The sequence below is a fragment of the Schistocerca cancellata genome, chromosome 9 (genome assembly GCF_023864275.1).
Source record: "Schistocerca cancellata isolate TAMUIC-IGC-003103 chromosome 9, iqSchCanc2.1, whole genome shotgun sequence".
NCBI lineage: Eukaryota > Metazoa > Arthropoda > Insecta > Orthoptera > Acrididae > Schistocerca > Schistocerca cancellata.
Window position 1 is genome coordinate 509,585,307 of NC_064634.1, and position 15,996 is coordinate 509,601,302.

The 15,996-nt window shown below is 39.3% G+C and overlaps 1 protein-coding gene across 2 annotated transcripts in view; it reads left to right on the plus strand.

The window, feature by feature from the left end:
* The window catches only part of LOC126100372 (alanine--tRNA ligase, mitochondrial), a 99,341-nt gene that overhangs the window by 64,159 nt on the left and 19,186 nt on the right, over positions 1-15,996 (plus strand). The window contains exons 10-11 of one of the 2 annotated variants that reach the window (XM_049910980.1): positions 464-650; positions 13,372-13,520. In XM_049910980.1, the coding sequence (XP_049766937.1) occupies positions 464-650; positions 13,372-13,520 (336 nt within the window). The remainder of the gene's footprint in view (positions 1-463; positions 651-13,371; positions 13,521-15,996) is intronic. The other variant, XM_049910981.1, reaches the window with a different exon arrangement.

Genomic DNA, 15,996 nt, shown 5'->3' on the forward strand with positions numbered 1-15,996 from the left:
ATGAAACCTGCAATGAAATAAACAAAACATTAAAAAATGTGCTCTTTTCATTGAATATCATTACAAATTGTTGGGCAGTATACATTTGCCACTATAAGATGTCAAAATGTGATGAATCCTCATCCTGTGTTTAAGTGATTTATTTGCCTTGATGACTGGAGATTAGCAACTAGTAGCTTGAAATGTGTCCCAAATTAATTAATGTTATAAGATCAATAGTTTTCAGGATTTGATTATTGCATATACATAAAGACATGACTATACTGCAATCTTCAGTCATGGTAAACCAATCCAGACTTATTTCCAAATCACTTTTGATCCAAGAAAAAAGAAAAAAAGAGAAAATGGTTTGAAAATATTCCTCATCTTGCATGTATATTGTGGTTATCTTTGTATCATCATCACTTTGCAACTACATGTAAATAATTTTGTGTTTAGTACATGTGCTCTTACATCACTCTAGGGAACCATGCTGTGGGACACATGTCCTGAATACAGCTGATTTAGAAGCCGTTTCTGTAGTTTCACTCCAATCATCTGGATCAGGGTCTCGTTGCTTGCGCGCAGTGACTGGTCCCACAGCATTATCTGTTTTGGAAAATGGTCTGGAATTGGAGAAGGAAGTTAGTAGTCTGGAGGGACTTTCTGGGGTAAGTGCCATGGATCTTATTCACAGTACTTTTTTAATGCAGAAATTTCTCACCAGCTTGGCAGACAGTATATCTTGAGCAGTCTTGCCCAAGCTGTTTGGTTTTTTGGGCTGTCCTTCCATTTTGGAGGTCCAGTCTGAACACCTCTTGTCATTCATTTCTTCAGTTCTTCTTTTTCGTTTTGTGCTTATTTTATGTAAAACTTTTTAGAGAACTGCCATGTCAGTTTGCAAGGTTTGAATTACATTAAATAAATATAGTTTCCCTGTACTATCTTTTCAGTGAGTAATTGGCCAGAACGAGAACCTATGGAGGTGCAGTGTAAAATGGTTATATATAGGAAAAGGAAAACTTAAATTTTATTGTAGTGCCAAAATTTGTGTCATTATTTGCTGAAATTGGTGTTTTTTGCTAAAATTAGTGTTATTTTTTGTGAAAATCATTATTATTTTTGCCAGATTTGTTATTATTTATATGCCGAATTCGGTGTACTTTTGCCAAATTCTGTGTACTTTTGCCAAATTCTGTGTATTTTTTGCCACACTTGATATCATTTTTCTCTCAAGATTGGTGGTGTTTTTGTCAAGTATAGAATTTTTTTGGATAAATTCAATGTTATTGTGTGCCACTTTTGATATTACTTTTTGCAAAATTCACTGTTATTTTTTCCATATTTGGCTTCTTGTTTACTAAATTTGGTGTCATGCTTATGCCATATTTGGAATCAGCATTTCACCAAATTTGGTGTCAGGATTTTTTGCCAAATTTGGTGCCAAAACTCGGTGTCTTTTTTTTTCCAGTTTTGTTGTAATTTTTTCCCCTGCTTTGGTGTCTTTTTTTTCCAATTTCAGTGTCATTTTTTTCCAATTTCAGTGTCATTTTTTGCCAGATTCAATGTAATTTTTTCCAGATTCAGCGTATGTTTTGTGTAATTTGGTGTTGTTTATTTACCCATATTCAGTGTTGTTTATTTCTCCAGTATCTTGTAAAAATACAATTTCTGCATTATTTCACTAAAATTGATAATATTATGTTATTTTTTGTTTTATCATTCCTGCATAATTTTTCTGTCCCTAGTTACATATTTTTCTTCACAAAATTTCTATTGCTGACCCATTCACCCCTGACAGAATCTGTGAGTGTTATTGGCATTTGTGTTACTGTTTATATGTGACCTCAATTCCTGGTACTGGTCATGTTTTATTTTGCATTTAATTGTTTCCTATTCCCATTTTGCATTCGCAAAAATTCGTGTTACACCAATGTTTTTGACTCTGCTGGATCAGGTGATGCAAGATTTTAATGAATGCAGTGCTGAGACTCAAACCACGTGGTATGTTACTAGCAGGTCTCAAGACTGCAGGGAGGTGAAAGAACCAAGTGCGTAGGGGATTCCCAACAAAAAACTTTATTTACCAGGTACTGAAATGACCAACACTGGTAATAGAGTAATAGAGCGCGCGCGCACACACACACACACACACACACACACACACACACACACACAATAATATTACAACTTGTTCAAAAAACGCATAAAGTCAAAAATTCAGAAAACTCTTGCAAGCAAGAGACATATTGCTTAAGAATATATATTTTAATTTAAGACAGATGCAGTGACTTCCTTCAGTAAAAGACCGTTCTTTCTTTTTCTTGTTTTTTTTTAGATACTTGGAACTTACTTCTTTGCTCATAACAAAGTTTAGTTCCAAAAGATAGGTTTACCTTTTTTTTATAGCAAGAACAAGAAGATTTAAGAAAAGACTTTACCGATATTCTTCTTGTTCAATGCAAATACTTTAGACAACATTATTTGACAGAGGACTAACAAGCCTTGTGGCTCCAAAAGGGTTTGTAATGTTTTGAATAGTTCAAAACACCAAAAACATTATTTACAAGCTACAGTTGTAAATCAGAAAACAATATCTTAAAGGTAGAATACATGCCTCAGTTACAGTACTGCTCAAACTTAGCAGCCTTCCATGATCGTAGACCCCTTAGTTGTACTGGTCATGCAGCAACACGGGAGGCACAGCCCAGTCAGCTTAGAAAACAAGAAGTTCCTTCTATAACACACCAATCAAACTATTAGAACATGGCTCACTTTATGACAACTGTGATGCCAGCCAATCTTTTGCATGCAAGATGTTAAATCCAATATTAATGTATAGTGTTGCAAATAGTCAATAAGTTTGAACTTCTTAAAGCAAATTGCAATACTTTAAAGCATGTAAAACACTTTCATTGAAACTTCAAACCATCAAATGATTTCAATAGGAGGTTTATTGAAATACTCTAGCAGTGTGCAAAGCAATAAAAGCACTTCTCATTATATGGTTAAGATAAAATTACACCTTTAAAATTACAACTAAAACGGCATTGCTTAGTTTTACCATTAATTTGAGTGACTCACAATTAAGACTACTCAAGGTGCTATTCAATACAACGTACTTCAAATAACATAACAGTTTGCCACTGTCACACTTACAGAACTTTCCAGGCATTGGGCTTTAAACAAACAGATATTACTCCAGCAAAATTTCTCTGGTGCAAGCTCTTTACAATTTGAACAATTTGCACAGCTTTTGTAAGTCACACCCAGTAAATTACACAATAGACACAGATAGTGCTTGTAACCACAATGGCACCTACAGGGCGAGGAACTCCCATACACAAATGCAAGAGCACATTTGAGGTACTGCAGCTCAGTGTGAAAGTCATAAGGGCCAGCCAACAGTTAATCGTGCAAGAATGATCTTGGATGAGAAAACAGCTTACCCACCAGAATTAACACAGCTGAAGATGGCAGCAGCAGACAGAAGTCTTGATACTGTGATAGGATGTAGATGGTTGTATTCAGTCCTTTGAATGGCTACACTGTCCTCCAGATATAGCAAGGCCCCAGTTCTGCTATTAGCGTGAAGTCTCACGCTAGGTTGTCCACTCACAAGCATTGCTTCCGTACGTGACCGAAACAAACTCGGGGCTCACATGACCCACCAGCAACCAGGCTGCGATCAGTGCTGCAATGACTATGACTAGCTGACTGAGTCATGCCCTCTCTCGCTAACCAGTGTAACTTCCACTGCATCTCGTTGCTACGCTGATCCCCCTTCGAATCATTCTGCACACACCTAAGTAGGTGATCACAAACCAGTCGCACCACGGCAGAGCATGGGCACAAGAAAGAGCTGAGACACTAACCACTCCAGAGAGAAGTTACGGCTCAGCCTCTCTCTCCCCCCCCCCCCCCTTTCTGTTAAAGCAGAACTGGGGGTGGGTGCCCAGAATCTCCCTTGCTTAAGGCCCTAGGATCGAGGTGTACCTGCTCCACCTTCACCTTGCTCAGTTGTGCTGTAGTTCTTCGCCCTGTCTTGCTGCCTCTCATCAGGAAGTTCACCGGCCAAAGCCCCTTAACCACCACACAAGATCTACAACACATGGTAACAATGTTTCTGTGATGCTTTGACTCCCTTGACTTCGCACCCAAAACAAAGGTTTTTGAAGAACACTTCACGATGTACCTTAATAGAACTGCTTGCCAACCCTTGTTATATCTGGCTTTCTCCTGATGATGTACCAGCTTGATGTTGTTCCTAGCTGCGCCTCCCATTTTACCTTTATCCCCTTCGCATCTTCGCGCTGGCAACATATCATTCAGTGACCATAAATTGGCCAGCTGAGAGTTCAATCAGATGAAGAACATTAATTTGATGGGAGTGGTCATATGAGTTTCATGGTTGGTGGTATTAAAGGCAAAGGACAGCCAATTTAGGGGCAAATCCCATTGCTTCTCTGATGCTGAATGGTGATGTGGCCGGACTTCAGGTTCCATTTTATCCTTTCTGTGAAAGATGATTGCAGATAATAAGGCATTATAGTAACATGCATCATTCTGTGGTCAAAGCAGAATTGCCTAAAGTCTTTGGACTTTAAATACAGGTGCATCATCATTCACCATGGTTTTAGGGGGGCAAAAAGTGGCGAATATCTTCTCAAGATGCTGAATAATTGTGGCACATGAAACACCAGTTCTAAGAATTTACCTGACAAACCTGGTGAAAGCATCAACTAGAATGAAGACAAAATGATTTCCCCTCTTGGTCTTGGGCAATGGATGTAGATAATCAATAAAAGGTTGGTCCATTGGTTGAAATTTGCGAGTCTGTTGGAAAACCCTTTCCTGGAACCTGTATCAGCCATAGCTGCTTTGCACCAATCACACTCTGTGACCAACTTTCGAATGTCCTGGTCCAGCCCTCTCCAAGTAAACTTCTCTTTGATCTTAAGTCACATCTTACGGTACCCCAGGTGACCTCCACATAATGAAAATCTTTAGACTCCAGGAATTAAACTCCATGGGATGCATAACTTGGCCCCCCCCCCCCCCCCCCCCCCCACTCCTATTTGGGCAGAAACACAAGAAATCCTTCTCTATCCCAGAACTACTTTGCCTACATTCAATTTATCATATATTGGCTGCACTTCGGGGTCTTGCTGTTGCTCTGTTTTCAAGTTGGCGAACAAGGACAGAATCTGTCAAAACACCTCTGTGTCACACAAGCTGTGCATTGGCCTCCAGCTCTTCACTCACATCATCAACCTGAAATATTTGGCTCAATGCATCAGCTATCTGATTCTGTTGCCCTCTGATAAGACAAACATCAAATTGAAACGCAGAAATCCTTACAGGCCCCTGTGCTATACACTCTGTCTTGCTAGGTCGAGCCAGCACCCAGCTCAAGGCCTGATTGTCTGTTTTGAGATGGAACCGACGACGCTCCAGGTAAAACTTGTATTTTTCTAAGGCAAACATGATGGCCAATGCTGCTAATTCGTACACCGACTACTTACTCTCAGCTGGTGACAACACCCTTGAGGCATACACGAGGGGCCTCCTCTCCCCATCTTGTTCTTGTAACAGGATCACAGCCACCCCAACATTGGAGGCATCTGTTTGAACAATGAATGGAGCATTAAAATCAGGATTTCCCAACACCAGAGCCGGACTTACAGCCAGTGTCAAAGCATCAAAGGCGGCTTGCTGCGATTCACCCCACATAAATTTCACTCTTGTCCTAAGGAGTTGGTTGATAAGAGCAGCTATCTGGGCAAAATTCGGAATGAATTTGTGAAAAAAATTAACCATTCCAATAAAAAGAGCAATGGCTTTCTTATCTCTGCGGACTGGACTGGGTTCGACTGTGCTCAATAGCTATGCCGTTATGAGACAAAATGTGTCCTAAAAAGCATATATTGCTCTGAGCCATGGATACTTTTGAGGGTTTTACAGTCAAACCAGCTTCCCTCAGATGTCCAAACACATGATGGAGATGAACAAGGCGCTCCTGAAAACTGGCACTTTATATGACTACATCATCAAGGTAATTATAGATGAACTTTGACTTAAAAGCCCCCAGAACCGAATCCAACAGACATGACAAAACAGCTGCACTCGTAGCTAGCCCAAAAGGTACTCTATTAAATTAAAAAAGATTATAGTCAGTACAGAATGCTGTCACTGACTTTGAACCCTTGGCCAAGGGAATTTGATAACGAGCCTGGTTCAAGTCCAGCTTAGGTACCAGGAAAATGGGTGCTGCATAAGGCAAGATAGAAGGACGAATTGCACCATCAACAAGTAATTTGTCAATTATTTCATGTAATTCTTGCATTTTAGGTGGATATAATCGATGGGTTTGACACACTGCCTGCTGATTAATGAACTGGATATGATATTTGATTTTATTATTTACGCCAAACTTGTTGGTTAATACTTCAGGAACGTCACCTATCACCTCGTTCATATGCATAGCTTGATCTGCCAACAAGTGTCTAACATTGACACTTGTCTGTGGCATGCTCCCCCTACAGACTTTCACCCCAACAGAATGAACACAGAACTGAAAGCTTTCCTGTGGCCTAAATTGAAAACTGAAGTGACCACAGGCATAATACAATAAGCATTGGCTCAACTGCAAAAAATCACAGCCCAGAATACACCTTACGGCTAGATCTTTAACAACTATACACACATTTGGCCAAGAAAAACCCTGTGTGCTACTCCCAAACCGAGCCTGGCCAACAGTCTTGAGGGGTTGATTAGTGAGCATCAGCAGCATAGTACACTTGATTACCTTCAATTCCAGCAAATGGGCTAACTGCTTATAACACTTGTACCAGGTGTAATCTAACAGGGAGACATCGCTCCCAGAATCTAACAATGCACACATGGCCGCCTTGCGCAAATGAAGGGCAACCATCCGCCCATCACAGAACACACACTACAACAACCTGACGGCAGTCTCCTGCAGCATACTGTTTTCTGACCATTGTTCTCTTTCCCGTTTCTCAACCAATGTGAACATAATTACTACCATGACTGTGTTTCAGTCTCCAGTCATGCAGATCCTATATCCTGCACACTTGTTATGTTTTAGTATACCCCTCATCCTTTAGTCATCAGTATTGTGGCACTTCCGCATTCCAAATCATTGCCATTGCCTCTAGAGATTCAACATAATAAAATCTTTCAGAAAGTATATTATTACTGTAATTATAGTGTGTATTTATTTACGTGCTGTGCATTGATTAAGGAAGTATTTGTGAATTCATCCTTCATATCCACTGCTGACTGTAAAAAACCCCATCCTTCATATCCACTGCTGACTGTAAAAATCCAAGTTAAACCACGCCTGTCTCCTAAGCTGTGAATGATTATATTGTACCTTGATTTATCGTCAGTTTGAGAAAGAGGATTATTTTGCCATAAATTGAGAACCTGTATAACAACTTTTATTGTAACAGCAGTCTTCATATCCTTAAATAGCATTTCACCCAAGGAAGGCATCAGTTCAAAAATCTGAGACTTATGTTCCATATTGTGTAATAATTTGTTTATATCTGTTGTTAGACGTGTGAACACATTACTCCACAAAGTGCCCTTTACATCAAGACTCGTGAAAACTAATAAGTGCAATGTGCAGTCAGTAATTTATGGCTTTTGTTTATTGATGAAAATAGTCACCGGAGAACTTCATGTCTCTTTGTATTCTGTTCCTTATCATTCATGTGTGACTGTTACAGAACAAAAGTTAATTTTAACAGAGAAGCGTCTTCCCCAGTTTTTTGTTACTATCCAGTCAGTGGTTTATAGTTACAGTTCCCAAGTCATTTTTGCCAAATGATATTATTTGATTCCTACTAATAACCCATGGCCATTTCCTCCCCCTTTGCTTGCTCATTATTAAGATTTGTAAACTGAAATAAATTTGTATGCTAAATATTGTTATTATTTTTATTTTCATTCTGAAACATCATAGTTCAACATTTTGTTGTTATTCTGACTTTTTTTTCCTCTTTAAAATGTCTGAGTTGTATTATTATCTTGTGTTGTGGCACAGAGGTAATCTTGAATAAAAGTAAAGTAAAATAAAATAAAATATTAGGCTATCTGACTATGTATATACTTCAGACTGTCTCATTTTAACAGTCTAAACATTGTTGCTACCAAGTAACACTGTCTCTTGGTATGCCACAACTCTTTGTTGTGTAGTTATTAGCTGTCCCTGAATGTTTCTTACTGAAATTGTATTGGTTACTCTGGCCATTATTACATAGATCATCATTTGAAAACAGTGAAAAAGAAATCTGTAAGGAAAGTTTTAGTTGAAAGTAAGTAATGTTGTAGTTACCACTCACCCAATAGCAGAAGCATTTAGTTCTCAGCTACACACACGAAAAAGAATGAAATCTTTGATAGCTTTTGGAAGAAATTCTTTGAAAAGCTAGAGTACAAATACACACAAAAAAACACATATAAGGTTGGTTTGAAAAGTTCTCAGAATAGAATAGAAGAAAAGTACTTACTCAGTGTAGTCTCCTTGTAGATTAATGCAGTTTGTCTAGTGATGTTCCAGTGCCCCGATCCCATCCTGAAAATGAATTTCCTCCAGGCCTGCAAAATAGTTGTCAACTCCAGCTATCAGTTCTTTGTTTGGAGTGAATTTTTGTCCGCCAAGAAAAATTTTCAGTCTTGGCAATAGATGTAAGTCTGATGGAGCAATATCAAGTGAATACCTTAGTTCGTGTAATTTTGCTATGGTGGCAGCATATGTGGCTGGGCGTGCATTGTCTTGATGGAAGATGACTTTCTTCCTTGCTAAACTTGGCCTTTTTTGCATATCTTTTGTTGCAATTTATCCAGGAGGTTAGCAAAGTATTCTCCAGTAATTGTCTGCCCAGTGGGGAGATAATCTACAAACAGAATCCCCTTCGCATCCCAGAACAGTGATGCCGTGTCGTTTCCCAATGAAGGAATTGTCTTTGGTTTGTTTGGTGCTGGGGAATTAGCATGTTTCCACTGATTTGACTTGTTTTGTCTCTGGGGTATAGTAGTGAACCCAAGTTTCATCTGTGGTTGCAAACCGGCGCACAAAATCTTGTTCATTTCTTCTAAAATGGACCAAACATTGTTCTGATATGCCCATTCTCATGCGTTTCTGATCCAGCGTCAAGAGTCATGTCACCCATCTTACAGATGATTTTTCATTTCTAATTCTTTAGTTAAAATGTGATATACCCTTTCAGATGACATCTGGCAAGCGTGAGCAATTTCATGCACTTTGTTGGCGATTTCTCCATGATCATTTTGTGCACTTTTGCTATGATTTCTGGAGTAGTAACACATCTTGGTCGACCACTGCATGGATCATCGTTCAAGCTATCCCGACCAAATTTAAATTCATTTGTCCACTTGGCAACAGTTGAATATGAAGGAGCAGAGCCTCCAGTGTATTTTGGAAAATCAGCATGAATTTCTTTGCTGTCATTCCTTTCTTTACGAAGTACTTAATCACTGCTCAGATCTCAATTTTCTCCATCTTCACAAATAACTACGCAGGAATAACAACGGAGCGATGTCACCATCACAGCTCTCTTTGAAGAGCACTGACATGGCACGTGTTTACAGGCAACAGGCCAATGAGTATCACGTGAACAACTCATTGCGCCAGCACTGACCTCTCGTGGTGATTCTGAGAACTTTTCAAACCACCCTTGTATACTGTGCTGATTGGGTACACAATGCCCATTGTATGTCCAGCCAACACAATATAGGTGCATAGGTGCACACGTGTGTATATGTGTGTGTGTGTGTGTGTGTGTGTGTGTGTGTGTCCTAAATTATTTATGAAAAAGAAATAAAAAGACTGCTCAAGTATTAAAGCTTTTAGACAAAGCCCTTTTTCTACAGTAAATAACACAAACACCACTGTCTGGCCACAAAGGAGCACTCCTTTCGTGACTCAGTACCACCCAAGACTGATCCACATTCTCCACCATGGTTTCGACTACCTATAATCGTGCCCAGAAATTAAGAATGTCCTACCCACCATCTTTCCCACCCTTTCCACAGTGGTATTCTGCCACCCACCAAAACTACACAATATGCTTGCCTTTCCCTACTCTTGCCCTGCTCCCAACCCCTTGCGTCATTTCTCGCATCCCTGCAATAGATCCAATGCAAGACCTGTCCCGTAGATCCTTCGACTGCCACCTACTCTAGTCATCAATGGCATCTCCTGCACCGTCAAAGGCAAGGCCACCTGTGAAAGCAACCATGTGATCTACCAACTAAGCTGCAACCACTGTGTCACTTTTAACAGTTAACATGCTCTCTATCCACATTAATGGTCATCGCCAAACTGTGGCCTAGAGACCTATTTGCTGAACGTGTTGCCCAGCATGATGTGCTTTACTGTAATGATCGTTACACAGCCGTTGTCATCTGGATTCTTCCTATCAACATCAGCTTTTCTGAACTTTTCTCCCCTCCCAGTCAGACCTCTTGTTCCTGTCTCCCACCTACTTATTGCCTTCCTTGCTACCACTCCAGTACTAAACATGCCTTCTTTCCTGCCAATGCACCTACAAGTACTTTCCCCTTCCCTATTTCTCTTCTCTACCTTTTCTACATCTGCATCTGAATGCATACTCCGCAAGTCACCATAGGATGAGTGGCGGAGGGTGCCCCATACCACTGATTGTCATTTCCTTTCCTGTTCCACTCGCAAATAGAGCAAGGGAAAAACAACTGTCTGTATGCTTCTGTATGAGCCCTAATTTCATGTACCTTACATTTGTAGTCCTTAGGCAAAATGTTTGTTGACGACAGTAGAATCATTCTACAGTCAGCTTCAAATGTTATTTCTCTAAAATTTCTCTGTAGTGTTCCTCAAAAAGAATGTTGCTTTGCCTCCCAGGATTCCCATTTGAGTTCCCAAAGCATCTCTCTAATTCGTGCATGTTGTTTGAATGTACTGGTAACAAACCTAGCAGCCCACCTCTGAATTGCCTCGAAGTCTTCCTTAAGTCTGACCTGGTGTGGATCCCAAACTCTTGAGCAGTACTCAAGAAAAGTTTGTGCTAGTTGCCTTTATGTGGTCTCCTTCACAGATAAACCACACTTTCCTCAAATTCTTCCAGTAAACCAGAGTCGATCATTCTCCTTCCCTACCGTGTTCCTCACATATTTGTTAAATTTTGTATTGCTTTGCAATATTGTGCACAGGTATTTTAATGATGTTACTGTGTCAAGCAGGGCACTGTTATTGCTGTCTGAACATTACACATTTGTTTTTCCTATTCATTCGCATTAACTTACATTTTACTATTATGCAGAGCTAACTTTCATGCATCACACCAACTGAAAATTTTGTCCAAGTCATCTTGTATTCTCCTACAGTCACTAAACTTCAACAACTTCCTGTACACTACAGCATTGTCAGCAAACAACTGCAGATTGCTGCCTACCCTCTCCACCAAATCATTTATGTCTATAGAAAATAATAGTGCTCCTATCACAATTCCATAGGGCACCCCCTAACGATACCTCAGTCTCTGATGAACACTTACCATCGAAGACAACAGACTGATTCTGTTACTTAAAAAGTCTTTGAGCCACTCATATATTGGAAACTATTACATAAGCTCAGATCTTTGTCGACAGTCTGCAGTGGGGTACTGTGTCAAATGCTTTTTGTAAATCTATAAATGTGTAATATGCCTGTTGCCCTTCATCTGTAGTTCACAGTATATCATGTGAGAAAGGGACAAACTGAGTTTCACGTGAACAATGCTTTCTAAAACCAAGCTGATTTGTGGACATAAGCCTTTCCTCGTCAGGTAAATTTATTATGTTCAAACTGAGAATATGTTCAAGAATGCTACAGCAAACTGTTGTTAGGGATATTGGTCTGTAATTTTGCAACCTTATATACAGGAGTCGCCTCTGCTTTTCCCCCGTCACTTGGGAGTGTGTTGTGGGCGAGAGATTTGTGATAAATGTAATCTAAGTAAGGCGCCAGGCCAACACTGTTGAGTACTTTTTGTAAAATCAAATTGGTGTCCCATCCAGACATGGAGACTTGCTTGTTTTCAACTCTTTCAGTTGTTTCTCTACACCAGGGGTGTTTATTACTATGGCATCCACACAGGAGCCTATTCAGCAGTCAAATGATGTTATATTTGTACGATTGTCCTGCATGAACGATTTCCTAATGTGGCTTTTGTTTCGGTATCATCAGCTGCCGCACCAGACTGATTGACGAGTGACTGGATGGAAGTATTAGAGTCACTTTATGATTTTACACAGGACCAGAATTTTCTCAGGTTCTCAGCCAGATCTTTTGCTGAGGTGTGATGGTGGTAGTTGTCATACACTTCGCACATAGATTTTTTCACAGATAATCAAATCTCTAATAAGCTTTGCCCGTCATCATTTATGCGTTCTCTTCTGAACTGAGAGTATAGCAGCCTTTGCTTCCTCAAATGTTTCCTGAGTTTAGTTTTTAAGCATATCTTTCTCTTTCTTCAAACACTTACCAGGCACATATATATCTCAAGACAACAATTTACAATCTGTTTAAACTTTGCTCTTAATTCCTCTACGTCCATTGTACTGATGTTAATTCATTGCCTAAGTGAGATACTAGTGACCACTTATCTGCTCTTTCTAGAAGAAACGCTGCCCCTCCATCAGCCCCACCCCCATCCTGTTCCCACCGAGCCCTGCAGGATCTTCCAGGCAGTGCCAGCATCTCCTCACTCTGTTCCTCCAGCTCCACACCTCATGCTTCCTCCTTAGCCCCACCACCCATCCCACCAGACTGCTGCTCATTCAGAGACAGTCATTTTCCAGTGCGGGAGGGAGGACTTTGTCCGAAAGCTTTAATATTTTAGCAGTCTGTTTCACTGTGCCTGTCTGTGACTCAATGCCTTTTCTGTATGTGGGTCATGACCAATGCGTTTCGTACCATTATTCGCTTGGACTTTTCATTTTTTTAATCTAATTAATTAAATTTATTGTACAAAAATTTTTAGTATTATCCATGAATTTGATTGCATATAAGTAACAAATTGTCTATTATATCTGCAGAACTTGAACCAATTGTATGTGATATCAAAACCGGAGAAATTATAATTAGAGACATAATGCTTCAAAATCCTTGTAATATGACTCAAAACTGTGTGTATCCCAACTAAGTTGAACATTTTATTGGTTTTAGGAAAGATGAGAACAAGGGAAAAAGCTCAGAGGGACAGTTTGACATTGTATATCAATTACTTTTTCTTTTTTTCCTTTGCCTTTCACATATTGCTGTCACTAATGTAAATGCTGTATGTTTTGCATAAATATTGTGATTATTGTTTTAATTTTCAGGAAAGCCTCAGTTCTAGTTTGCAAGTTATTATACACAAGCTTAGAAATGAAGCTAACAGGTGTATGCCGTATACTACACATGTTAAATGTTCAGAAATTTTAGAGACCCTGAAAACAAGAATGAAACAGCAATCGAGGCAACTATTAACGTAAGTCTTCGAAATAATTATTAGTACAGAGCATAAAAAATGAGGGATAATGCTGTAAGGAACAGAAGATGAACAAAATGGAAAATGGTGACTCATTGTAGGTGTAGATTAAGTGATCAGTTGATTTTTTTTTCTTTTAATTTCTTTTGATGAAATCACAGAAGTGTTTCTTAGTGCTGTAAATGGTTTCAGCTAGTCAGTAATCAGTATCAAACTAAAATATTATACTGCAAATGGTAACTTAATGTTTCCGTAGCATTATCAACATACTATATCAAATAAACTTATGTTGACAACGTAATAGGAATGTCACATCACCATTTGCAGTATGAGCTTTTAGTCTGATGGTGATCACTGGCTGACTGAAATTATTTACAGCATTGTGAAACACTTTTGTGATTGTATCATAAGAAAATAGAGGAAGGAACAGCTCAAGTTTTCTCTCTCTGAAGATAGTTATCTGCACTGTGAGGAAAATTTAGGTGGCATACCCTGAGAACGCGCTAAGTGTCGACAAGTGCCAATTGGTACACAGTGTGATCACAGAACAGAATGACTACCAATCACATCCGCACTGCCTTAACTGATGTAACAGCTCTGTTGACAGTGCCAGCTCGAAGTTGGATTACTGCACATGTATAGGCATGTCTGCACTGATGAAACAATGCTGTCTGCTGAGGGCTGGACTGGTGGCACATGAGCCATTGTGTCAGCTACACTGACCAGGATCCACTAGCACCTCTGACTAACGGGCATGGGATCACAGTCACTGACATGCCGAGTGGCAGAATGCAACATTTGTGGAAGAGTCCCACTCGAACTCGTCCTACTGAGATTGCCATGTACGTGTTACATGCTGCCATAGTGAATGCAGTGGACCACACTTCATTGTTGAGAGTGACATAGGGGAAAAATGCCAAATGTGACTGTTAGCTATAACGTGCAGTCTTGCCTTCTACATACTGAGGGCAGTCTGAATAGCATTCACTACATCAGGGGAGTTTTAGAGCCTAAGACACTATGCCTGTTGCAGGCAGCTCCACATGCCACCATTCAAAATGACTAAGCCTGGCCACACAGGGCAAGGAATTTGCAAGTCTTCTTCGAAAAATAGTGTTTATGCCTGCTTTCCTGGCCTGCACATTTACCTGATGGGTCATCCGTTGAACATGTTTGGGAAATGGTATTTTGGTAACCTGTTCCTGCAACTGCTCTCAATTCTTCATGGAAGCACCTACAGACCACATGCTAAGGTGTTCCCCAGCACCATATCCAGGCCCTCTTCAATTCCATGCTTCGGCATTTAGAGGATCTGATTGCAGCAAGTGGCAACTTTACACAGTACTGAATTCTGACTCGAGTATATGTACAGTTCTGTAATTCATATGTATTACCCCATCCCTAATCAGTGACATAAACTTCATTGTAATCATATATCTCTTTGTTGGTGTTGTAACTTACACCATGCTTTGTGCTGTTGCTAGGCTACAATAGAATGAAATTTTGTGAGTAGTCAACAAGCAGCTATTATCATGAGTTTGTGAAAATCTGAATTACTGCCATTTGGTGTGTACAAAATGACGTTTTGTTGCAAAGCAAGCTGGGACACATTCCCATTTTGTTCTATTATTTGTCTCCTTAAATGATATTTTTGTTGCTTTCTTAATTATCATTTGTGTTAATGAGACACATGCCATAAGATAAAGCTGTCATTCTGTAATTCCGAGTATAAGTCCGTGCCCAACTTCGCTAAATTACATTAATTTGAACTGTTTCAAGCAACTAGTTTTGCTGAAGCTCAGTTCAGTTAGCCAACAGTAATTATTCCCTCTTCCAGTCACATTGTTGTCATGTAAACAGATGTAATTACTATGTTACTGATGAAGTTAGGAAAATGACCCATAGAAATCCTTAAAGTATTCATGTAGCTAATTTCCAAAACATGGTAGGACAGTCAGCACCTAATTATTTTCTAGATAATTAACACTTTCCTGTATGGTATTACTTATTCCGTTTTTTTGTCATCAAGGAGGCTTATTTCAGTCAAAACACTTATTGTAACATAAAGTTCAGACCAGAACTAATTTTTCTGCACTATTCAATTAATTTGAGGTGTAAAATTCTAATTGTGAATTATCAAAATTATGTATTTAACAATGTGAAACTTTAGTAGCCATTTTCGCAAAACTATTTAAGCACTGGACCTGAAGCTATTTCAAGTCAGTCTGTTCCAAGATTTCAAATGTGAACCTGCGTCAGTCAAAACAGTCGTAATTTACTTGTGCAGTAATGTGTTTAACTTTATATAAAACCTGACTGTGAATTAGAACTGTTAATATCGTATGTGGATTAACTTGAATATGAAAGATAATCAGCACCTAGATTCCGTAAGCTTGCCACCGAAGGTGCGACTTGATTTTAACTTCTAAGAAAAGTCTTACGGTGAAAGGGTGGCAACTTTATATACTAAAATGAT